Below are 26081 nucleotides of genomic sequence, written 5' to 3'. Positions count from 1 at the left end.
GATGGAGGGAGTGAGAGGGAGGGAAGGCCGTGTGCACGGGCGCCCAAGTAGCCCGTTGCAACTCCCCACCCCTAGACTGCTGCTACCCAGAGTCAAAAATAAACTAAACCAAAAGGCGGTAGGCCTCTTCTTCGGGATTCCGACGTCTTCAGAGGTCTGGACGGGCGCAGAGACGTTCGGCGACGGCGGCACGCGGCCACTTCGGGGAGATGCGGCGCGCGGCCGCAAGCTATTCAGCGGCGGAGTTCAGCCGCCCGGGCGGCCGAGCGCAGATAGCTCCAGCCATGGAGCGAAATCCAGGAGCGCCTCCCGTAGGACGCCACACTGCGAATCGGATGGAGTCTCCAGCACGACGAGCCAAGGTAGCCCTTCAGCATCAGAAGAGCGAGGTGGCGGAGTCAGGATGACGACGTTCACGCTCAGATCGACGAGAGCGGCCTCAGCCTAGGCTGGCCAAGTCTCGGGAAGCCACCTCAGAATCCCAAACAGATGCGAAGGCGACATCTCCCAGCAACGAGCGAGGCAGGCAGGCAGCAGGGGGGGGGGGGGGGGGGGGCGGGGAGCAAGACGAAGAGGAAGCGATGACCTCTATGACGAACGAGGCTGCGAGCAGATGATCACCGCCGACGAGGCGCCTCCATGCACAGCCCAGGAGAATGGAAAGGGAAGGCACGGCGCGCTCACAGCTGAAAAAAAAAAAAACAAAGCCTCGCCGGCAGCAAACGACACCCAAGGCCAATCACGAAAGCACCTATCACTTAACAAACACTAATCACAGAGGAGCAAGGCGACCTGCCAGTCAAAGGGCGTCATGCTCTAATGTACAAATTTTTTTAATTGTGACACATGTGCCTTTTTAAATTTTTGTTTACACTTATTGTCTTGAAGCAAAACAGTATTTGAAGATAGAAAACGCTTAATGACAAAGGGACCGCTGAAAGGTGGCAAAAGCTTGACATTAATCTTATCACTTAAGGAAGGCAAAACAAAAGATCTACACAAAACAGTGTCTCCTGTCTCAAAGTTATGCGGACTTCTGTTTGCGTTGTATCTAGCAATAACAATTTTACGTGTCTTCGCAAGGTTACAAGTTACGTCATCAAGAACACGTTCCAACTCAGAAACATTCAAAGAACTATCCAGCGGCGGCAGTCCCCACTGGTTGAGTAAGGGGTGGGATAGTTCCCTCCCCAGGAAGGGGACCGAGGGGGGATGTCCGGAGGCAGAATGGAAGGCGGAGTTCAAACCCACGTTAATAAAGTCCAAATCCTCATCCCACACGGTCTGATCGACACGATAAAAAGACGTCAAAATCCCCTTTAACACCTTATTGACCCTTTCTGACTGATTGCCCTGCGGGAAATAAGGCGTACTAAATACAGGCTTGATCGCCCATTCAAAGCACATGTCTTTGTACACGGTGGACCTAAAATAAGCCGCATTATCGGAAACTAAAATACAAGGGGGTCCAAAAAGTTTCTAGACCTGTTCCTTCAAAGTTTTGACTATCGTAACTGCTCTCATATTTTTAAGTGGAAGCAGAATCACGTATTTCGAGAAAATATCCAGAACTACGAGCAAACACATATTTCCCTTACGAGATCGCGTAAGGGGACCAAAAATATCAATATGCACTACGTGCCAAGGCGCGACCGGCGCATCAGCCCCGTAAAGCCCTACCTTGGAATTATGGGGGGGCTTAGAGATCTGGCAGTCCACACAGGATCTGACAAAATCACGCGCGTCCTTGCGGAGCTCCGGCCAAAAGAAATGTCCCGCAATCCTGCGGTACGTCTTTTCTATGCCCAGATGTCCGCCTACCAGAGAGGCATGGAAGTAGGTTAGAAGCATAGGTCTTAAGCTTAACGGGACCACTACCCTCCGGGATCGACCCGAATCACCTACAAAATACAATAGACCCTGTTCCTCCCTAAATGGCACGGGCTTGGAATCACGCAGATCCTTATGGATTTGAATGCAAAATGTGTCATCGCGTTGCACCTGTTTAATGTTTACAAAGGATTCTGGAAAAACTTTACAGACGGACAAAAATTCAACAGGCTCGGGGGGAGGTGGCAGATCAACCTCAAATTCGTCAGGGCAAAACATACGAGAAAGTGTATCTGCAACCACGTTCTCCGATCCCTTAATGTGATGAATCACAAAATGAAAACGAGAAAGGCGAAGGATCCAGCGACCTAATTTTCCTAGTTGATGAGGGTGATTACATAACCATGACAGCGCCCTATTATCGGTATAAAGGTCGAAAACCTGGGTGTCCAGATAGCTTTTGAATTTTTCCAGGCCAAAAAGAATAGCCAAAGCTTCCTTTTCATACGTCCCAAGGTGTCGCTCAGACTCCAGCAAGGTTCGACTTGCGAAGGCAATAGGTCGTAGCCTGCCGTTTTCCATGTGCCCTATCACCGTCCCCAGGGCTATAGAAGATGCGTCGACCTGAACTGCGAACCGCCGATTAAAGTCCGGCAAAACCAAGACGGGTGGAGAGGCCATACGTGTCTTGAGCGTAGAGAAGGACTCTTCCTGTTCCTCTCCCCACACAAAGGGGGTGTTTTTCTTGCGCAAACAATTTAAGGGAGCGCAAATGCTGGCAAAATCCGGAATGAACCTCGAAAAATAACCGAGCATTCCCAGGAAACGCTGGACGCCCTTCAAATTTCTGGGACGTGGGAAATTTACAATGGGCTCGATCTTTTCCGGATCCATTACCAGACTACCCTCCGAAATAATATATCCCAAGAATTTAACAAAATGTTTACCTAAAGAAATTTTATTAGGGTTTACTGTTAAGTTAGCAGCTCGGAGCCGAGTAAAAACTTCTCTTAGATGTACTAAATGTTCTTCAAAGGATTCACTGTAAACAATTATATCGTCGATATAATTAAAAACAAATTGAAATTTTAAATCACTGAGAACGTGGTCCAATACACGACTTAAAGCCTGGCTCCCAAAACTGACACCCATAGGAATCCTGTTGAATTGAAAGTGACCAAACGGAGTGGAGAAAGCGGTGTATTTACGACATTGAGGATCCAAGGCAATTTGATGAAAACTATGGTTTAAATCTATCGTAGAAAAAATTCTGGCTTTTCCCAGGTGCTGCAAGGCACTCTCCACGGTTGGAAGAGGCCAGACATCGTCAACAATCTTATCATTCAACGGTTTGAAATTATGCACTAGGCGCCAGTCAGTGCCGTTCTTCTGCACAAGGAAGGTGGGGGTACTATACGGGGATTGAGAAGGCGTAATAACTCCTTCCTCCAATAGCCTATGAACGATATCCCGCATCGCTTGCAACTTGGGCGGCGACACTTTATGATAGCGACTGGAAACTGGGATCTCATCTTTAACAAAAAATTGGTAGGGCAGGATGTCACAATTTCCCAATTTATGGGTAAACACGTCCGGAAATGAACTAACTAAATCACTAATGGCTCTGTCTCGCTCGCATGACGAATCGTGCTCGCGACAAGTCAAGACGATAGGGGCATGCGTTTCATGTTTTAAAAAAATTGTGACATCAGGAGCAAAGGCGAAATGTAATTCATGCCTGTTAATATTCAACACGCAACGAGAATGGCTCAAAAAATCCAGGCCTAAAATAAGATTAGGCACAAGGCCAGGCACAACACTAAAGACCCAGTCCCAAGAAAATCCCTTAATTTTAAAATGTAAGACGACAGACTTGGAAGCTTTCATAACTTCTCCATTAGCGACGCACAACTCCGTTGTGACGTCATCCATCACACGTCGCGATAAACAGGGAAATTTATCACTCAAAGAATTAAACAGCTTTTCGCTGATCACGGAGCGAGTGGCTCCCGTGTCGACGAGGGCAGACAAAAAATAATCCTGAATCTTAAGGGGAACGTAATGTAGATACTGCGGTCGAAAGGATTTACGATACAATCGACGGAGTCGCCCTTTCTTGCGACCCGTCACTGCTCGTTTCCCGGGCAGTCGGCACGGTAATGACCCATGCGCTGGCACCGAAAACATCTCCGCTCCCTTAAGTCAAGGGACGGACTCGTGCAGTGCGCGGACCGATGCCCAAAGGCGCAACAGTTTGCGCAACGACCCGATGTCTGTTCGGTGAAAGGGAAAGCCTGCCGCCTCGGCAAGTTCAAGGCCGCGTGCGGGCTGTTCAACTGTCCGCCAATAGCCGCGCCTTGATCCGGCGCATTCAAGGTTACGGACTCGACCTTCACGGGCTGGGTTATCCTAGGCGAGCGGGCTACCGACGGCCAGCGATCGCGGGTCTCCCGGCACGGCGCGTAAGCCCCGGCAACGGACTCGCTTACACTCGCGTCGTGTATGATGGGGGAACGATCAAGCATGCCGTTCACGCACAACGATGAATGTCTAACGGCCCCGCCGTGAACACGTACCTCCTCCCCACTCTCAGCAAATCTAGAAGCCCTGGGTTTAGGCTGAGGGAATTCGGCCTGGTATTTCTCTATCGCACTAAGACGATTCTCCACTTCATCCCCCCAAGCTCGCAAACCCACAAGGGTAGTAGGCGGAGTTAGCATAGCACAATGCTCCAAAACACGAGGCGAAAAATTACCTAGAAGCAATTGCACGAACTCCGGCTCGGGCATGTTCAGCTCCAGGGCATCAGCATAATTCGTCACAGAAGTGACGAACTGAGCAATTGATTCCCCCGGCCTTTGGAACCTATATACTAGGTCCCTTTTACAGGCATCCAAAATTCTAGGCGGGCACACTGTGCGGATGATGGTTTTTTTGAAAGCCGAAAATTCCAAGCCTTGCAAAATAGCTTGTGTAATACTAGTCACAAAAATGCCTGAGCATTTACTTAAGAGCGCCTTCATGAACGCCTCCTGGGAAACCAACTGTAACTTATTTAATCTATCGGCGGCAATAATAAAATCTAACACGCCCTCAGGCTTGCTCTCCCCCAGTAAAGGAAGCGATTTAAGAGTGGAGAAAAATAACTTCTGATTGAATGAGGAATTGGGTTGACTCACGTCCGGAGGAGACTGCCGCGGCGGGTCTCCCGGGGGGGAGGCACTCGACTCTCGCACAAACTGCACGAGACGGGACCGCATGGAAACCACGGTTTCCCCTGGGGCAACAGTAAGCCCATTTTCCTCTAAGTGGAGCACCAGGTCCTCACGATGCAGTTGGTAAATTCACGACACTCCACCGGCAATAGCCATGGTCATGAAACAGACAAACAGAAAACACAGAAACTCTGAGACAGCAGAGTAGCGCAGATTTGCACCCGCGTGGTAGTGAAAAAATTCTATGACACTTTAGGCCCCTTCTGGGAGGGGTTTTCTCAGAGTGGTAAACTGATTGCCTTGCACTAACAACAAACAAATAATCAACAGTGCAATTACCATCAAACGAGACGTTTCCCGAACGTCTGTTATGAAAACAATTTATTCACATAGTAAATTCAAGGCGATCAACACTTACAGAAGATAATTACACACGTTCAATTTTATAACACATTAATTATTGATGCATGATTTATACACGGTCCCATTAGACGGGGCATAAGACCCTTATTACACGACGCGATGTCAACTTGAACAAAAGTTTACATACAGTATATCATATATAAAATTTAACTCTGCCCCATAAATACTTATGACGAACAGGGAACGTAACAAATTAAACCTGATCACCTTGGCTGCCGACGCTGGGATACACCACCAAATGAACAAAGATAAATGACGAAAACATCTTACGAGGCACGGTTGACAACGGGAGAAGAAGCCACAGAAAATACTAATTGGAATTTACAAGGTGGCGGCCAAAACAATAATTTCGAAACAACAAGAAAGGAGAATTATAACATTTACGTTACATTTCGGGAGCGGCCACCGCGTCCCTTCCGCAATCACTCAATTTGAAGTCAACCGTACCTTAAGGGGTGTGTAGATCGGTCGGTGTCCCAGCGTCGAAACAGGAAGAGTCAGGGGGCGCAAGGCCTTAAATAAACTAAGCTCAGAGGGCGCTAGTGTTGTCAGCTACCACCGAAGAAACGACAGGAGGGGAAAGCGAGGGGAGGGAAGGGGTTAGGGGATGGAGGGAGTGAGAGGGAGGGAAGGCCGTGTGCACGGGCGCCCAAGTAGCCCGTTGCAATACCTGTACCTATCATATTCATCAACTTGCATAGCTGAACTTTACATTTAGATACGATAGGTGTTTTTTCATTCTGAGGACTTGATCTTCCAGTTCAGTGCCACATTTTTTCCGTTTGGCCCTCACACCTTTTCTCAATTCCTTCTTAACTTCTTCAAATGAAAGCCATGCAACATATTGCTCTCTGCCACTCATGTTGAACGAGAAAAGTTATAACATGAAAGGACTGAAGTCCAGCAGATTTGCGCATCTGACTGGGACCTAACCACAGAAAGGGTATTTCCCCACAGGAGGAGGATTCTGCATAGAATGGGTGTTTCCCATAGAATGGGGATTTACAGTAAAGTTGAAGATTCCCCACAAAAGAGGGATCATTTATTTAATTTTTTTTGTAATTTTAGAGCACTATGAGGCTGGGTATGATTTCTAACTTATTCATATAATATAAATTATTAGATCTTGATTAATATGTAATTTTTTGTTCCTGTAAATCACAAGATACATTAATGAGAAAACTTTTGTAGTTATTAGAGTGGAGCTATACCTTTCATAAAAATTATTAAAATAATATTATATTTAGAAATAAATTATTTAAAAAAAAAAACATTTTTTTTTATTAAACCATTGTGGTTTAAATCAGCTAACCATGCTTTTGTTTGAAGGTACTTTGCTTTGACAGGACCATGGTTATATTCCATGGTCTCTTACAATAGACTATGAACCTGAAGAAGCCATTGCTCACATGAGGCAAAAACTGAAACACATTACATTCATTTTTGCCGGGACCTATTTGTAGTCGTCTGTGGTAAAATATTCTAGTTAAAATTGGACCAAAATGAAGTTAAGGTGCAGTGTTTGGACCACAGATGTGACATTAGTCACCTAACTGCCTGAAAACATGACCTATGTACCACAGCTATTTATGAAACTGAACATAACGGCAGATGATAAGCTAACATTCCTCATGAGACAGTGGCCCATCGCAACACATATTTTACATGCCAGCCAATCACAAAACATCTTAAGAGTAGAGAAAACCATCCTGAATCCATTGTGACTTCTTTACTGTGTTTCTAGAGAATCTATGATGTCTATCACACTCATGTAAGAGACATATGCCTCTCTATCTATCTCTAACAGACTGATGCAATTTACAAAAGTGTTATATCATTGTGCTTTCAGACAAAGGAAATTAGCAAATAGTATGTACAACCACATTCATACACTATAAAAATATATCCAAAAGTGTGAATTCAAATAAAAATAACTTTTAGAAGCCTTATGAAACTTAATACATAAATATAAAAAAATACTATGTAGCAAAACATGCCATGAAAATACATTATCATGACCCTAAACTCATAAATAGGCAAACAAATTTTACTTATGAACCATCAAAAAACCAAGTATTGAAGTGTAATTAAAGAGCAGGATTTCTTTTTTATTATATATAAATTGATAATAAAATTAATGTAATAAAATACATCTCGGTTCAAATAAAAAATTAAATAAAATTCTGTTGGGTCCCTTTTTTTTTTAGTGTTTTCCATGGTATTTACGTTAGCCTACTTGCAGATGCTAATTGAACAATTGTAAAGAGATGTTTCGTAAGTGCAGTGGCAAATGCGAACTGTTCCTGACAGTACTTGTTGGAGGGTTGTTGCTGGCTGCAGGGGCAAACCAGACGGTAGGCAGTTCAGGAGCATGCTGAGGAAACCCACCGGCTTTAACATGTACACTTTTAAAATGAATTATGTTACACAAAATACAAAAAGGTTTCAAATTATTTCTGAGATGGGCACAATTGTTTTCGCAAATTAAGCGCAACGTTATTTTATCAGAGAAGAAACAATAAATGTCAATTACCCAAAAAAAAACCAGACATAATATAATGGGTTCGCCTCCGAAAAGGAAACGCTTTTGAAAAAGGTTTAGGAAGGCTAATCAAGTGCAGTGCCTGAGGGCACGTTTAGTGAAGGAGGTAACAAAAGACTATTCTCCTTGCCATTTATAAAAAAAAAAAAATGCTTTTCAGATCCTCTCTAGCGTTCCAAAACCTGAGAAGCTACTGCTTTAAATTATTCCTTAAAATAAACTGCATCGTTGAGTTCTCAGGTATTTACTTGATTTAATATTAAATTGCTTCAAATATAAGGACGTGAATAAAAACATCATGGAATAAATCATACAGATAAAGAGTCAACTTTTGAAGATTGGTTGTTGGTAATAATATAATTTCCTAAATCATTCATTAAATTGGAAATATAAGTATAAAATAGTGTTGTTAATTTTTTGCTTGCTGCGACATCTTCCTTGTGGGGACCCGATGGCAGTACGAGTGCATGCCGAGTGTGCGAAGCAGTTGCTTCTCTCGCAGGAGCGCGGGGATGGCAGCCGTGTGGGGCACGAGGCCTCGCAAGAGACGTGCTGCTGGCACGGACGAGGCCACGGAGCACCTGGAGTCGGAGGGTGATCGACTCATCAAGCACTTGGTCGACAAGCAGCTGAACACAAGCCTCAGCCTCCAGGAGTAAGTGCCTGTCATGTTCTGGCTCTCCTCATTTGCTCTGTGCTCAACAATGTTGCATGGAGGAGTACAACCGATCATGGTTACTGAGAAAAGGATTCTTTATTGGAATTTGTACCTATGTAGACCTAACCAACCCAAACCTTCTAATCTGTAAACCCGTGTTTAACCTTCGTTTGCACGAAACTGACAAGTTTTATTAAAATATTAATTTCAGCATTCAGATGTCTCGCAAGAAAAAGTGATACCTCATAAGTACATGTCGATCTCCGTTTGACATCGAAACAAGCCAAAACATGGTGCGCCTTGTACATTTATTGGGCTCGCACAAGGTTCATTTTCAGTGGCTTCTCGCAGAAAAAAACAGAGGATTTATAATTGAAGTGTTAGCGTATTATTTCAGCTCCGTGACCCCATCCTCGTGGGTTTATTTGCCTGCAGCATTGCAGTGCAAGGCAGTGCGTCATCTGACGTGACGTGTGTGTGTGTGATAGTGGCCACTGCTGTTTGCCCAGCCATAGTGCGCTGCTTCGCGGAGATGGAACATGTTATATTAGAACCAGCCACTTGAAAATGAAAAACAGCAATAAGCTGTTATATATTTCAATCAGTAACTAAGGAACTTTTAAACTAAACATTGTGTATCTCAGCGGGTATATGCAGCCACAAGACTGGGGTGAGCGATGCCTGCAGAGGCCACTGGACAATACATCTGACTCCAAATTAAAACAGCATTTAGGCTATTCAAGTTCTTCCATTAACATATTACTATTAAAACATAATTACACTCCCAAAATTATGACATAGTTATTCCAGCCTCAAAAACATATAGTAAATTAATTTATTAAGTTTACAGGTTAAAAATAATGAAATACTGTATGCCCTTCGGCAGGTTTGGGTCCGTTGCTGCAGAGTTGTAACTGAAATGAAAGTGCGAGAGGCAGTTAGCTGTGGTGCGAGCGGCATTTAGAGCATGCATGTCTCTGGCAGGCATCTGCAGTGCAGGCGGCAGTTGGCAGTGGTGTGACCGGCAGTTTAAGTGTGCATTTCGCTGATGCATCTGCGGTGTGAGTGGCAGTTGGAACGAAGGTGGCCCTGGCAGGCACGTCCATGCGTGTACTTTGCAGGCAGCTGCGATGGAAGCAAAAGTTAGATCATGCGTTCCTTGGCAGGTAGCTGTAGTGTTAGCTGCAGTGGTCTGTGATGCAAACGGCAGTTCGATTGTGCGTTTCCCTGGCAGGTAGCTTGGTGCAAGCTTAGTGCATGTGTGTTCCTCTCGGGTAGCTTTCGTGTGAGTGTTAGTTGTATTTAGTGTTCCTGGCATTCAATTGTGGTGCGAGCAGTAGTACGTGCGTGCATGTGCCTGGCAGGCAGCATTGTTGCGAGTGGCAGTACGAGCGTGAGTGTTCTCGCCAGGCAGCTGCGGTGCGAGCGGCAGTACGAGCGTGCATGTGCCTGGCAGGCAGCAGCGTTGCGAGTGGCAGTGCTAGCGTGAGTGTCCTCGCCAGGCAGCTGCGGTGTGAGTGGTAGTTCAGTGTGCATGTCCCTTGCAGTCATGCTGTGGTGCGAGCAGTAGTACGTGGCAGGCAGCAGTGTTGCGAGTGGCAGTGCTAGCGTGAGTGTCCCCGTCAGGCAGCTGCGGTGCGAGCGACAGTACGAGCATGCATGTGCCTGGCAGGCAGCAGTGTTGCGAGTGGCAGTGCTAGCGTGAGTGTCCTCGCCAGGCAGCTGCGGTGTGAGTGGTAGTTCAGTGTGCATGTCCCTTGCAGTCATGCTGTGGTGCGAGCAGTAGTACGTGGCAGGCAGCAGTGTTGCGAGTGGCAGTGCTAGCGTGAGTGTCCTCGCCAGGCAGCTGCGGTGTGAGCGACAGTACAAGCGTGTATGTGCCTGGCAGGCAGCAGTGTTGCGAGTGGCAGTGCTAGCGTGAGTGTCCTCGCCAGGCAGCTGCGGTGCGAGCGACAGTACGAGCGTGCATGTGCCTGGCAGGCAGCAGTGTTGCGAGTGGCAGTGCTAGCGTGAGTGTCCTCGCCAGGCAGCTGCGGTGTGAGCGACAGTACGAGCGTGCATGTGCCTGGCAGGCAGCAGCGTTGCGAGTGGCAGTACTAGCGTGAGTGTCCTCGCCAGGCAGCTGCGGTGCGAGCGGCAGTATGAGTGTGCATGTGCCTGGCAGGCAGCAGTGTTGCGAGTGGCAGTGTTAGCGTGAGTGTCCTCGCCAGGCAGCTGCGGTGTGAGCGGCAGTACGAGCGTGCATGTGTCTGGCAGGCAGCAGTGTTGCGAGTGGCAGTGCTAGCGTGAGTGTCCTCGCCAGGCAGCTGCGGTGTGAGCGGCAGTACGAGCGTGCATATGCCTGGCAGGCAGCAGTGTTGCGAGTGGCGGTGCTAGCGTGAGTGTCCTCGCCAGGCAGCTGCGGTGTGAGCGGCATTACGAGCGTGCATGTGCCTGGCAGGCAGCAATGTTGCGAGTGGCAGTGCTAGCGTGAGTGTCCTCGCCAGGCAGCTGCGGTGCGAGCGACAGTACGAGCATGCATGTGCCTGGCAGGCAGCAGTGTTGCGAGTGGCAGTGCTAGCGTGAGTGTCCTCGTCAGGCAGCTGCGGTGTGAGCGGCAGTACGAGCGTGCATGTGCCTGGCAGGCAGCAGTGTTGCGAGTGGCAGTGCTAGCGTGAGTGTCCTCGCCAGGCAGCTGCGGTGCGAGCGACAGTACGAGCATGCATGTGCCTAGCAGGCAGCAGTGTTGCGAGTGGCGGTGCTAGCGTGAGTGTCCTCGCCAGGCAGCTGCGGTGTGAGCGGCAGTACGAGCGTGCATGTGCCTGGCAGGCAGCAGTGTTGCGAGTGGCAGTACGAGCGTGAGTGTCCTCGCCAGGCAGCTGCGGTGCGAGCGGCAGTACGAATGTGCATGTGCCTGGCAGGCAGCAGCGTTGCGAGTGGCAGTGCTAGCGTGAGTGTCCTCGCCAGGCAGCTGCGGTGCGAGCGGCAGTACGAGCGTGCATGTGCCTAGCAGGCAGCATTGTTGCGAGTGGCAGTACGAGCGTGAGTGTCCTCGTCAGGCAGCTGCGGTGTGAGTGGTAGTTCAGTGTGCATGTCCCTTGCAGTCATGCTGTGGTGCGAGCAGTAGTACGTGGCAGGCAGCAGTGTTGCGAGTGGCAGTGCTAGCGTGAGTGTCCTCGCCAGGCAGCTGCGGTGTGAGCGACAGTACAAGCGTGTATGTGCCTGGCAGGCAGCAGTGTTGCGAGTGGCAGTGCTAGCGTGAGTGTCCTCGCCAGGCAGCTGCGGTGCGAGCGACAGTACGAGCGTGCATGTGCCTGGCAGGCAGCAGTGTTGCGAGTGGCAGTGCTAGCGTGAGTGTCCTCGCCAGGCAGCTGCGGTGTGAGCGACAGTACGAGCGTGCATGTGCCTGGCAGGCAGCAGCGTTGCGAGTGGCAGTACTAGCGTGAGTGTCCTCGCCAGGCAGCTGCGGTGCGAGCGGCAGTACGAGTGTGCATGTGCCTGGCAGGCAGCAGTGTTGCGAGTGGCAGTGTTAGCGTGAGTGTCCTCGCCAGGCAGCTGCGGTGTGAGCGGCAGTACGAGCGTGCATATGCCTGGCAGGCAGCAGTGTTGCGAGTGGCGGTGCTAGCGTGAGTGTCCTCGCCAGGCAGCTGCGGTGTGAGCGGCATTACGAGCGTGCATGTGCCTGGCAGGCAGCAATGTTGCGAGTGGCAGTGCTAGCGTGAGTGTCCTCGCCAGGCAGCTGCGGTGCGAGCGACAGTACGAGCATGCATGTGCCTGGCAGGCAGCAGTGTTGCGAGTGGCAGTGCTAGCGTGAGTGTCCTCGTCAGGCAGCTGCGGTGTGAGCGGCAGTACGAGCGTGCATGTGCCTGGCAGGCAGCAGTGTTGCGAGTGGCAGTGCTAGCGTGAGTGTCCTCGCCAGGCAGCTGCGGTGCGAGCGACAGTACGAGCATGCATGTGCCTGGCAGGCAGCAGTGTTGCGAGTGGCGGTGCTAGCGTGAGTGTCCTCGCCAGGCAGCTGCGGTGTGAGCGGCAGTACGAGCGTGCATGTGCCTGGCAGGCAGCAGTGTTGCGAGTGGCAGTGCTAGCGTGAGTGTCCTCGCCAGGCAGCTGCGGTGCGAGCGACAGTACGAGCATGCATGTGCCTGGCAGGCAGCAGTGTTGCGAGTGGCAGTGCTAGCGTGAGTGTCCTTGCCAGGCAGCTGCGGTGCGAGCGACAGTACGAGCGTGCATGTGCCTGGCAGGCAGCAGTGTTGCGAGTGGCAGTGCTAGCGTGAGTGTCCTCGCCAGGCAGCTGCGGTGCGAGCGACAGTACGAGCGTGCATGTGCCTGGCAGACAGCAGTGTTGCGAGTGGCAGTGCTAGCGTGAGTGTCCTCGCCAGGCAGCTGCGGTGCGTGCGGCAGTACGAGCATGCATGTGCCTGGCAGGCAGCAGTGTTGCGAGTGGCAGTGCTAGCGTGAGTGTCCTCGTCAGGCAGCTGCGGTGCGAGCGGCAGTACGAGCGGCGGCTGGAGGTGGGGGCGCTGTCGTGCGGGGCCCGGGGGCAGACGTCCTGGCAGCAGTTCCAGGACAGGGAGCGCTGGGCTGAGCTGCGGTCTCGCGGCCTCTCGGAGGAAGAGGCGTCGCTGCTGTGCGGCCAGACACGGCCCTGCCTGGAGGGGCGTGTGGCTCGGGAGCGTCTGGCCGACATCCAGCACAGACTGCAGCCTGCGCCCCCGGCGTCATCTCTCCACGGGTCAGTGCTGCATGTCTCATACTTTGTGATTCACTGTTCATATTACGTCTAGAACGCTAACAAATTGATAAATATTCAAAATTTTTACAAAAATAATTGTTTTACCAATTTTTTAAATTCATTTTGGCATCATACTTTTAAAAAATATAATTGTTTGAGATTATGAAAATTATCCTTTATACATTTACTGTATAACTTCTATTTTAAGTTTTACATTGTTTATTAGCATTTAGATATTTTTAAGCTTATCAAGGTAAGTCACTGTTTTTATAGTTTATTAAACATTTTTTTTTTATTTTCTTTCACTACTTAATGAGTTCAAACAGTTTTACTGTATATTAAAAGTAGCCAATATAATGCTTACAAAAAATTATGCATCTTAAATTACAGTGCAATTTAACAAATTTTGTTCGGCCTGTTACATTCCAGGTTGGCCCGGCTCGGCAACCCCTAATAATGACAAATACACAATTGAAAATACTCTGAAAATTTCGTTTATATTTAAAAAAAAAATTCTTGTTACAAGTTACAAATGTTCATTGTGAGTTGCCGCAGCCAGACGCCACACCGGTCCGACACGACACGACAACTGACACGCACCACGCAGTTACCGTCCCTTTACGAGAACAAAACAAAGGGAGGCGACCCCGTGGGCCGACCGACCAGTCATATTATTTCCTGAAAAATACTGGCATGGGGAGACACATCACACCACCTCAAGGTCCGCCCTGATTGGCTGGCGAGACAGCGCCCAGCAAAAGTTCCAGTTTCTTGGTGCGCAGTAACACGTCCACGTGCTGGCATTTTCCAACGACGCACCATCTCGAGGTGTGAATAACTGACCTGCTGGCGACAGTGTGTCGCGCCCATGTCCTTTCTTTCTTTTCACTCTTTCCAGACTGTTCTGGAAATTTACCGTCCAACTATCCATACTATGCTAAAAAGATATAAAGAACCTTAATAATACATGTCAATTAGAAATTATAAAGTACACAAATAATAAAACCTTACTAAACATAATATAAATTAATAATAATCATTAAAACACCAGCAAAATACTTAAAATGATGCATAATAAATATAATTATAAAATATTCACAAAAACATTAAACATAAAATAGTTTTATTCAAACGTGAAAAATAGTAGGGGGCGGAAATTCTGCAATGTTACAAGCCCATTATGTAATATGTTTTTAAAACATTACCTAACATGAATTTATTTTTATTCTACTATAAATAAGGAGTAAAACTAGTGTTTTCAATAGCAAGTTTGATGACACAGAGGACAGTTTGGTCTCTAGTTGCAGGGTTGTTCTATACCAATGAGATGATATATGTTTACTTTCCAAGAAAAATGTTAATTGAATGATGGTAGGTGTGTGGACAAAATTGTTTTTACATATAAAAGAATTAAATAATGTGTTGAATTGACAGTTGATGTAGTCACCATCCTTGAAAACTGAGTAAAGAACTCTCAACAACCATTCGAGGGTCTTAACTGACAAATTAATTGCACAAATCACCTGAGCACAGTGTTGCTAGAGCAGCTTGACAGAGTTATGCCCAAGCACCTGTACTCAGTACTGGATGCAGTGTTTCCAAAGACCTTGGATACGGGAATCTAAAAGCACCTGCACAAGTGTTGCCAAAGCACTTGGACACTGTGTTGCCTAGAACATGGACAAAATGTTGCCAACGACAATGGAAACAGTTGTAATGACGTCATGTACTTTGACTTCTGCGCGGCGTAGTTGTCACCCCTCCTACCCATTCCCCCTCCTTTCCCCTTTAGATACGTCACGATTCCATCTCCTGCCAATTGGTAATTGTTTCCCCACCCTTCGGTTTACTGCGCTTGCGCGGTTCCCCTTCTGGGGCGCTGCTTTCGAGGATTTTCGGCGCTGGGTCTCGAGGCCTGTTCAGCTGTAGCCACCGACAGTGTCGGGTCACTTTCCATTTGAGCGGCATGTACATAGTTCCTTTTGTAACTCTTTAAGTCAGTTAGGGGTACGGTGCTGGCGAGCTCTCGACATGGTAAGCTCCTTCGCGGAACTTGGGTTTGTGTGCTTGGGCACCAACAGGTTGTGGCCCTGTTCTTAACGTCAGGTGATCGTTATGTAGCTTAATGAAATTTCTTCTAAATTATTTGTTTCGGCTTGCCACTTGGAAATTACGTTTGGTATTCTGCAGTAGGGTAACCATGTTGAGTAGTCTCGTGGTACGTACGGTTTTTGTGGTTAAATAATTTTTCAATTTTTTTCTCCTTTTTTTTTGGTAGTAACTGTATCATGCTGTGCCAGTTCTATATTAGTCTGGTCTACGTTAACAAGTTAGGCTGTTTGTGGCATAATGTGCTGTTTCTATTTGACTCTTCCTCTTTTTGATATTCACAGCTGGCTAGCTTTGCTTTGCGAGAGTCCGATTGCGGGACTTGATAATGTAAAATATAATAGTTTCATGTTATGCTTATTATTTTGTGCAAGTTATGAATGTTACAGTTACAGGGATCAGTATTATACAGTATTATCAGTATTATATGCAAATTATTCAACTGTATTTTGTGAAATAAACTATTTGTATCTGTTTATGATGTACCTATTTGCAGTTGAAGGAATAGTAATTAAAGAAGACGTAAAGATAATATTTAACTTTTGTTTATACCTACAATAGCACACCTCTAGTAGCCATTCCTAATCCAGCTTAGGACTTTGTCATTTGTTTTCAGGTACATATTTTGTGAGGGTACTTTTTATAGTTTATCCATGCGTGAGTTGGAGGTTATTTGCTGATCTCCAACAAGTACCCTTCACAGTGTTGGAATATCTGTTGGATACAGCATTGCCATAAACCTAAACACAGTGTTGCCAATAACATGGACACAGTGTTGTCAAAGACTTTGGTCACCATATTGTTAAAGAACTTTCACACAGGGTTGCAAAGCACTTGGACACTGTGCTTACAATGCTTCTGAGCTCAGTATTGCTTGAGCATTTTCAATCATGTTTCCAAAGCAATTGTAAACAATGTTGATTGTGGAAGGACCTGTTTGTTGTATAGCTACTCAAGCTAGTACTTTCTGCTATGTATCCAAGAAAACATAAAGCGCATCTTAAAAAAAGGTTTTGTGGTTTAATTAGCTATTGCCTATGTTTCATGAAGGTTCCCAGTATTAATTTTATCCAAGCGAGTCTGTAGTCAGGACACCGAGGGACTGGCATCGCTACTGTTTGACTTGTCCGCCGTCATCCACCTCTGCCCTGGTTTGGCTCACTGAAATTATTGCATTCAAATTAGTGTGTTCATAAATGCCATCGTCCACTCGGTGGTTAATTAACAAAAAAACATATTAACCATGGAAACTGAAGCTAAAAATAACAAAAGTCTTTGGGGGGTGAAAAGGAAAGAAAGAATTGTAAATATTTATTAAAAAAATTAATGGAGTGTGGCACTTAAACTGCTGCGCTCTCTTTGGAGTTGGTAAGCTGTTAGAAATAAATAATAGATTCCCTATACATCACCGGCAACCATTTGTATTAGGAGTATGGAGTATGGAGTATGGAGGAGTATGGATGTGGAAGGAAAGGGTATTTTCATCAGGCTGTGTGAGGCGTGGTCCCTGGACAATATCAGTGCCCCTTCCACTCAGGTAGTACTCTGATCTGACAATGCTCTTCCGATGACAGCTAGGGGTGGTGGCAGTGTTTACATCTTGTGCCGCCAAGTAGCATTTTTTGGCACAATTTTGAATTTGGAACCATAATTTTACCAGTCATTTTGCAGCTAAAACTTAAACTTTTTTCGCTCTGTGTACACTCCCACTTAATCTTTGACAGGCTAGTCTCCCCAATCCATTCCCAGCCCTAAATCTGATTTCTGCAGAGTTTTTAGCGAGCCAGAATGTGGGCTTGTCTTATCCCCGTTTTGATGCACGCCCGTCACCTGTAATTCTCCTCCGAGCCGGGATGAAGACGGTTTATCCCTGCGTTTTTCCAGGGCCCAGTTTTTCTTGGAAATCTCCTGAGGCAAGCACCTAAGGCACACTCACGATTCGTTTTACTCAACCTCCCGGCACGTCTGGCCTCTGTAGAGTTAGTTTCCCACTGTCGTGCAGTTTCCACCTCCCCCTCTCTCCAGCCTTTCCTGGGAACGCTGCCCCGAGCACTGACCGGCCACTAACCCCGGCCTGAGTCAAGGACAGCCATCGGTCTTCGAAAGTGGGACAGTGCTCCATCATGGGCTCCTGCCAAAGACTGTGGTCATGTTCGACAAACAAGTTGTTTAACACCACAGCCCAGACCACACCGTTAACGTTGTCTCTCACTCACATAACAATAATGAATTAGTGAGCCACTGTCCAGCGCAACCTCACATGGCAAAGTCCAAGCAATGACTAGCCAGATAAAGCACAGAACCAAATATACACACAAAAGTACTAACCGAATACATCCCATGAATAGCTGCCTTCCTATTGGCTACAAAGATTGCTTTTACAAATAGTATTATATAATTCCCCGATCAAATAGCTTTCACACAGTCCTGGCTAAAGACCTGTCTGTCTCTCTGACACGGGATATGATATAAATTCATCTATTATTTTGAAACTATGGCATTGTGTGTAATTCTTTCTTTCTCATAAACTACTGTACTACATACTAGAAGCATCACCAACACACTTTGAAACATATATTTAAAATTATATCTATAAAAAAAAACAATTCAATGAAATAAAATATTGAAAATTGCTCACATAAATGGTAACCTAGCCAAACCTTGTGAAAATTAGTAAACACATAGATCAATGGCTTTTCTAAATATAAATAAATATGAGACAATCATCAAAATAATATGTTAAAATAAATGCAAATACAAAACTAAGTCACTATATCTTTGAACCATATAAATTACTGAAAAATATTGTTTCACAAGAATATTCTTGTAAGCTGAGAAGGGCAGGGGTCGGAAAAGTCACAAATGGAGTTAAAAATATAACCATCAGTCAAAACAAAACATAGTACATAAATAACCACAAAAAAATTGTGTAACATCTCACCTATATTGACAACACAGAGAAGAGTATGTTGATTGGGTAAAACTGCCTTTAGGAGAGCCACGCGGCTGGAACTGGAGATGGCAGGCGCAGAAAAGGCGTGCAGCAAGGAGACCAGACTGTACCAGTTCGCACTGTCCTGTCGGCCAGCCAGAGAGGACACTCGCCCCCCCAAGCACCCCATCCACCAGCTGCGAGCCCTGGAGCAGCAGCTACTGGACCGCGTGTCCTGGCGACAGGTAGGTGCTTGTCCCTGTACTACATCGTCCACCACCTGTGATGATTGTCTTTGAGGCCTGAATTCAGGTTCTTATTTTGTGTACCATTATTGCTAGGGTGTGTTGCAAAATGTTTTTAATCCAGTTTCTATAAACTTTACATTATTTTTATACATGTATATATTGTAGGAAAGCATTCATTTATAATTAAAAGTAAAATTTCTGATGATTTGTGTAGTTTATAGTTAATTTACATTTTAAAGTTACCAAAATGTTATTTTTTTAAATTGCTAGGTATATCATTTTTATATATTTTTTTTCTCTGCTCTGCTGTGCTACCTCAAGTTGACTCTCCCTGTATGGGGACACAGTGTGCAGTATCTTGGATGCGCAGTGTGTGTGTTTATGTTGTCTGCAGGTCACAAAGTCTTAAATAATTTCTGAAATACATAGAAATGCTGGTAAAAGTTACTTAATTTTAATTTCCACCCAGTTGTTGCTAAATTTTATTTATTTATTAACATCTTCAGTATTAAGTAGTACCTTTTATATAATTAATTTAAGACTGTCCATTGTAATTATGCAGAAAATCGTATAAAACTTTGATGTAGTCTTATTTTTATAATTGTCTCTTTTTTATTGTTAGTTTAAAAAAAATTAAGACAGTCCATGTTGATTTTTTGCACCATCATTTGTGAAATGGTGTATTAATGTTTGGCTAGTTTTTTTTTGTTCTGCCATGTTCCGTATGAAAGGCGTATGTTTACTTTAAACTTGAATCAGTTATTTTTCTCTCTTTTTTTTATTGAAGTTATTATGTACTATAGAAAGTATATTAACAAAAGAAGCATAAATGCTGTTTTTTTAAAGCCTATTAGTGTTACTTTTAGGTAAAAATTGGCTTAACAAGAAATAAATAGATGTGAGTGTTTATTGTTTTAGAGACTCTTTTTCTTTACCTATTTCTGTTGTGATAGCACTTCATACATTCAGTTTCTGGCTCCAAGTGAGTGCATTCAGAGGTTAGGTAACTGGAGATTGCCTAGAAGTTTCTGTTTGTATTGTTAAAATGTTGACGTCGACCGGGGTTTCGCCCAATAAGCCTGGTTGGACTGAACTCCCTTCCTTGACCTTCACCTGTTCCTTCCCGACATGGAATAACTGAAGTACGTAGGGAGACAGACCATCCTAGACCAAGTCCAGGAAATGTTGCGTGACGGCATCTAACCTAGCGAGAGTCCCTACAGCCTTCAGGTCGTACTGGTGGAGAAAAAGAACGGGAAGTTACGTTTCTGCGTCAACTTCAAACCGATCAACAAAGTGACAGTAAATGCCAGATCCTCCTTGTTGAAAATCGCTGACACACTGGCCAGGCTAGGGAATGCAAAATTATTCTCTTCGCTCGATTTAACATCAGGATACTGGCAGGTGCCTATACGGCCTGAAGACGGTCAAAAAGCAGCCTTCACGACTCCGGACGGGCGTATGTTCCAATTCTCCAATTCCAGGACGCTCCCGCGAAACTCCAGAGCTTGATGACGCGAGTCCTAGATAACTATTCCAGGAAATTTGTGGCTGCATACCTGGACGATATATGTGGGAGGAACAGGCGCACCACCTAGCACTAGTTCTGGAGCGCCTCGCCATGCACGGCCTCACATGCAATCACGAGAAATGCCACCTGGGCACCACGGAATTGGATTTCCTCGGACTGGTCGTTAATGCCGAGGGGAACTGGCGGACTGACAAGAAGTTAGAGGCCATCATCAACAAAGACCCGCCACGCACGCGGAAACTGCTTCAGTGGTTCCTGGGACTGGCTAATTGGTTGCGTGCATTTATTCCGGAGTTGTCGGCAGTGGCAGCACCTTGGAACTACACCCAGAACATTATATTCAAAGTGTTTGTACATACTTCGATAAACACACTGAAGAAGTATCTTGGGGGGCTATTGTGGTGGATCGGAGTGCTCTCAACTCTAAGACAGAACTTTCTACTACATACTTCATATTCCAGCAGCTGGGAGTAGAACTAGTAGAAGACTACAAGTTGTTGTAAATATCATCACTGAAGCTGAGACTATTGAGGACCACCGATGAACAGTAATGGTGAAAAGGAATTAATACTGTAGTATTTAAATCATGTGGTCAATAGACTTTATTTAGGACATGTACTGAATCAGGGTATGTACTTGCTTTAGTGTTTTATGTGATTGTTTGATGTACTATTGGATTTGGTGACAATCAAATTTCGTAGTTTGTCAACATAAAATTTGTCATTATCAGATGTTAACTTAATGACTTTGTGTTTTAAACTGATTAGAGTTGCTTCCATTTAGCTGTTATTCTGATTAACATTTAACACCCAGTGTACACCCAAAGGGATAAGAGTTTCTTTTGAATCATTGCTTCCTTGGTTGACTAGTCAGAGGATATTTTACTTTACGATTCAGAAAGAAGGAATGCTTAAACTTAAATTTTGCATAATTATTTCATGTTGAATTCATGACATGGTATTGTGAAATCATTTTGATATTTGAATGTTATTTAGGTAAACAATTTTTTTCTGTATCCTTTATGAGTTGAATTATAATTGCTTATCAATTTAACCTAAATATTTTAAATTCTGAATTCTTTGAATAAGAATCAAATACAATACTTTTAGTCGTTGAGCTTCGTCAATTTTTATGTTGGCGCTTGTATACCAGTTAGAAGCAAGTGGATGTTGAAACACTGTATGATGAAAGAAGACTCACTATGGAACAGAACTGAGGTACAGTAGCCACACGTGTGTGCCCTCGCCCGCCAGGTGGACCCGAGGCCCGCCGTGCCGCGCCGTGTCGTGCCGCCGGCTCGCTGCTCGTGCGGGGACACGGCGGGCTCCGGCTGGGACGTGCGCTGTGCGTGTCGCGTCGAGAGCAGGGGCACAGTGCCTGGGGTGCGCTCCTGCCGGCCCCAGCGGCTGTACACGGTGAGGGAGGGCAGGATCGTGGCGCTGGAGGAGCTCCCGACGGGCGGCGGGGGAGAGGACTCGGAGGTGGCCCGTGGAGGGGAGCCGTTCGTGGGGGCCTGCGCGCGGGAGGACCCTGGACCGCGGCCGGACCGCCTGAGCGAGGACCAGTTACGCAGGCTGCCGAGATTCTGCGACTACCGCCCCGGCCGGCCGTCCCAGGTACTGCTCTCCGCTGCTCGCAGCTCTTCGTCCCAGCAGTGGCAGGGCGTGGACGTGTCGCCTTTGTTGTCGAGGTCCTGTTCATCAAGAATCTGCAGAGGAGTGTGAAGGAAGAGGACCTGGTCTCGCTGTTTGGTCGGTTTCAAGACCAGTCCGGGCGCAAGCTGACCTACCGACTCATGACCGGGCGCATGAGAGGCCAAGCATTCGTTACCTTTCCAAGTGAGTTACAAAGTCCACTTAGGTACTTGCATCCGTCTCTCATAAACAATGTAGTTTTTTCCATCATAAAGTTAAGAATAAAAATATTTTGGAGGGCTGTTTCAATTGATATCCTTAATTCCATGATACCCTTGATTATAAAAGGTATTCAAGTATCAAGAATCAAACCACTGTTTTTTTTATATAATATCTATTCACTTACATCGTTCAAGTTTGCAATGAATCATTAGGGCTGGTGACCTTAAAATATGAGTGTTCACATTACCGTATTTACTCGCATATAGGTCGCGGCAATTTTACCAGATTTGATGGGGGGAAAATGAAGTGCGATCTATATGTGAAGAAAAAATTAAAAAAAATTTTGAGGAATTTTTTTTGCAAGATTTTGCTTTAAAATGAGAAAAAGAAGTTTATATACGTATAGGCAAATTTATTTACAATGTACACAAACAGCGAAACTCCTTATTTACGTTACCGTTATTTACGTATTCCCGTTATTTGCACTATATTCTTCAGGTCCCGTTTGGTTCCCATTTAGTCCAATACAATACTTTCACGCAAATTACGTCTCAAAAATCGAATCCATCCCGCTATTTACGTCACGTAACAACCATAAACAAACCAGAAAATACTGTGGGTACTTTAAGAGTAGATAAGATCAGCTAGTAGGCCTAAAAACATTGTGAAAAACGTAACGTTTATAGTCGGCAATGAACATTTTAAATCGCAAAATATACATATTTTATAACATGAAAAGTTGCTTTTATTTCTAAACAAGTAATAATTTAAGCCTAGGCATGTAAAAGTCCGAGTAATCATAGCGGGAGACAATCTAAAATGCACGAGGGAAAAACTTAAAGTCACGAATGTATAAACGTGGCTGATTGTTAAGTTCTGATACTGTATTTACCGTATTTACTCGTGTATAGCGCGCCCTCGTGTATAGTGCGCACCACGATTTTTGCAACAAATTCCAAAGAAAAAAAAAATTGAAAAATTTTTTTTCCCATAAATTAATTTTACTAACATTTTGTGGTACCTGATAATTTAAATTGATGTGTGGTGATGCGTCAGGAAATTACTTAAACTCTGCTGTGTAGACGGAAGATAATGAAGCGCTGTATCGTCACAACTGGTACGTGGGAAGGAGGGAGGGAGGCGTGCCACGCTACGTTGCTAAGCTGGCGCGGAGAACTAGATGACTCACCAGTCGCTGCCGGGACGAGGAATGGAAGAAGCGAAGAAAGTGGGCAGGGGGGGGGGACTGGTGACAACATTCTCTCTCTCTCTCTTTTTTTACTAGCTTCTGAGCTGGCTTTCTGTAAAGGGGGGAGGTCTAAAAATAAACAAGAGACCATGATGTGCGAGCTTGCGCGCGCACGCGTGTGTGTGTGTGTGTGAGTGTGAGAAACAGAGGCCTTGTTGCTTGTGCTGTGCGTATGTGTGGGGGCTGGCCAGAAACGTCACCGTCAGTTAACGACTTCCACTCCTCCCCGCCTCCCCCCCCCTAACTTTTTTTTTCCGTGTATAGCGCGCATCCTTATTTTTTTGCTTTACTTGAGGGGAAAAAAGGGCGCGCTATACACGAGTATATACGGTATGTCACAACTTAGCCGAAATACTGGTACGAGACAAACTTCACAAGATAAAATGAGCGGAGTCTTGGTAACTGTTTTATACGTATTTTATAATTTCGGAAGTATTGTACAGTTGACGCATATTTTTTAAACTAACAATTTATTTCTGGGGATCGTAATTAATTAATTATTGGTATCAAGACATCAAGATGAACGTAAACTTGAACATGTCACGGCAGCGAGAAAACTGGTGCGTATACCAATAAACTGGTATTAGAACTGGACAAAACTGGTACACGGGAGGTGGAGCTTATATTTTTTTCCGCTAAGCTCACATCTATTGGCCGGCTGCGAGTCTGGGCGGAGCGTTGAGTGAGTTATACTGCGCATGTGCAGCTCAGTGAACAATGAGAGCCAGCCGGCGCGCCGTAACAGCAGCTGATCGAGTACAATGACCTTTCTCCGCGCACGGCGCACTATTGATGGTAAATTTCCATCAATTTGCGGCCCTTTTTTTTAAATTTTTTTTTTACTGTGGTGCAATGCGTATGTGTAATGAATTACCGGTGCGATCTATATGGGGGGAATCTTAAATACCAAATTCAAGACCTCAAATTATGGGTGCGACCTATCTGCGATGGCGACCTATTTGCGAGTAAATACGGTATATGCTATGTGATAAAAGTTTTTTTTGCTAAGTCAGTAACCAAGTCCAGATAAAGTACTGGAAAATTGTTCTGTGGGTAGTGAAATTCTGTACCACGCATCGTACTATGTAAAAAGTATGTGCAGGTGTTACTGCACTGCCAACAGATATGTGATCCTGAGACTTGATTCCAGCAGTAGACCGTTGGTGAGCTTGAAACCTTGCCATAAGAGCGGACTCCAGCATGTAGTGTAACACAGCGCACGTGTGCACACAGCCCCAGAAATGTGCTCTAGTCCATTGTACACATTACAGCATTGCAACATGGAGCATATAGAGAGTGCATGTGCTAGGCATCTGTAGTTGAGTGTGATGAAGTGTCTCCATCTGGTTATTATTACTGTCCCAAAAGCGCTCCTTTGAAGGGGCGTGGCAGTTATCCCTCCGAAAGCTGTCTCTTCTGGTGTGTAAAACCTGATTGAACCTCTCTCTCTGTAGCTCTTTTTTTTTCATCGAAAGTTTGGCCGGGAATGGTGTCTGTAGGGTATTTAGTCGCATAATAAGCTAATTTAATCTCCTCCTCTCTCTCTTTGCATTTGTTTTCATCATGTAGTTTGCTAGAAATTTATTTTAAAGTTCGTCTAATTTTGTTTTGGGTGTTTCCACCCCCCAATAATAGCTTAGATTCCAAGTTACCCACCGATATTGGTAAGACTTCTTTTTATTATTTGCACTCATTCCAGTTTCTTCTCCTAGCATTTTGAGCCGTATTTTCCTTTTTGCTCACTGCACATGCTCATTTTCTCAGTGAAGTGTGGGTTCTACTTCACACCTAGTCCATCTCTTTGGATGGGCCTGCAGCCACACTCTAGGTCCTGACACAGACACTTCCAGGCCCTTGTCCTGCCATTCACCATTGCGCGACCATCTTCGTCTCTCCGCAGCTAGTCTCGTCTCTATGAACATGTAACTTAAATTGTAAAACCATAACTTTGTGTCTCTCGCTCTAGTGTAAGTGAATATGGTGCTTCCAAAATGTCATAAATGATTATGAAGAACATTTCCATAGTTAAGTTTACAGTTTAAATTCCCTATTTGTTTATCTGTTTCTATTAGGTAATTTGATGATCTTATTCACTTCAAAAGAACTTATTTCTAATAGCTTTTTTCTAACCTTAATCTAGTTAAAGTAAGGATGTATTTATACCATGGCCGGCCATCCCTTTTTTGTTGGTAACTTCATGGTTTTCAGCTAGTAAACTTGGCTTGTTTAACTGGATAGTAATGTAATGGTACATGGTTATTCTTTGTTTATCTTTTAAAGGCATCACCCATAGTTAACTGCAGACAAACAGGAAATTCCTGTGTATACTAGTTCTTTATTATCTGTTAAATGCCACTCCCATAAAGTCTAATCCAAAACCAGGATCTTACGCTAAGTTTGTTGGTAAAAAGATACTTTTTTTATGGTTTAGTTTATGACCAAGCCACTTAATCTATGATACCCGATGTCCATACACAGAAGCTTGTATAGGTTTAACTAAATTTAATTGACATGAACTGACCCACTGGTCCTTTAAGTACATGCAATAACTTATTCAATTTGGCCCGGCCGGCACCCAATTCCTAAGAGCTTTTGTATTTGTACGAATGTAAGCAGAGGCGCACCCAGGAATTTTTTTTTTGGGGGGTGGGGGGGTTAAGTTTGTTTTTTTATGAAGGAACACCGGTTTCAAAAATAAAGAGGGGGTCCGGGGGTCCTCTCCCGGGAAAATTTGGATTTCTAGGTGAAAATTGTTGTTATTTAAGAAGTTTTTGTAT

At 45.2% G+C, this 26081-nt stretch overlaps 1 protein-coding gene across 6 annotated transcripts in view; it reads left to right on the top strand.

Annotated features, from left to right (window-relative positions):
* Positions 1-26081, top strand: part of LOC134533662 (RNA-binding protein 41-like) — a 46842-nt gene that overhangs the window by 8146 nt on the left and 12615 nt on the right. For 4 of the 6 annotated variants that reach the window (XM_063371204.1, XM_063371202.1, XM_063371205.1 and 1 more), the window contains 5 exons: positions 8513-8665; positions 13119-13379; positions 18482-18665; positions 21453-21815; positions 21890-22037. In XM_063371204.1, coding sequence (XP_063227274.1) covers positions 8523-8665; positions 13119-13379; positions 18482-18665; positions 21453-21815; positions 21890-22037 — 1099 coding nt within the window. In that variant the 5' untranslated portion in view covers positions 8513-8522. The remainder of the gene's footprint in view (positions 1-8512; positions 8666-13118; positions 13380-18481; positions 18666-21452; positions 21816-21889; positions 22038-26081) is intronic. The other 2 variants (XM_063371207.1, XM_063371203.1) reach the window with 1 other exon arrangement.

Source organism: Bacillus rossius, chromosome 7, assembly GCF_032445375.1.
Source record: "Bacillus rossius redtenbacheri isolate Brsri chromosome 7, Brsri_v3, whole genome shotgun sequence".
NCBI classification, from domain to species: Eukaryota; Metazoa; Arthropoda; class Insecta; order Phasmatodea; family Bacillidae; genus Bacillus; species Bacillus rossius.
Note: the sequence above shows the minus strand (reverse complement) of the source record. Positions and strands in the feature narration are given on the sequence as shown.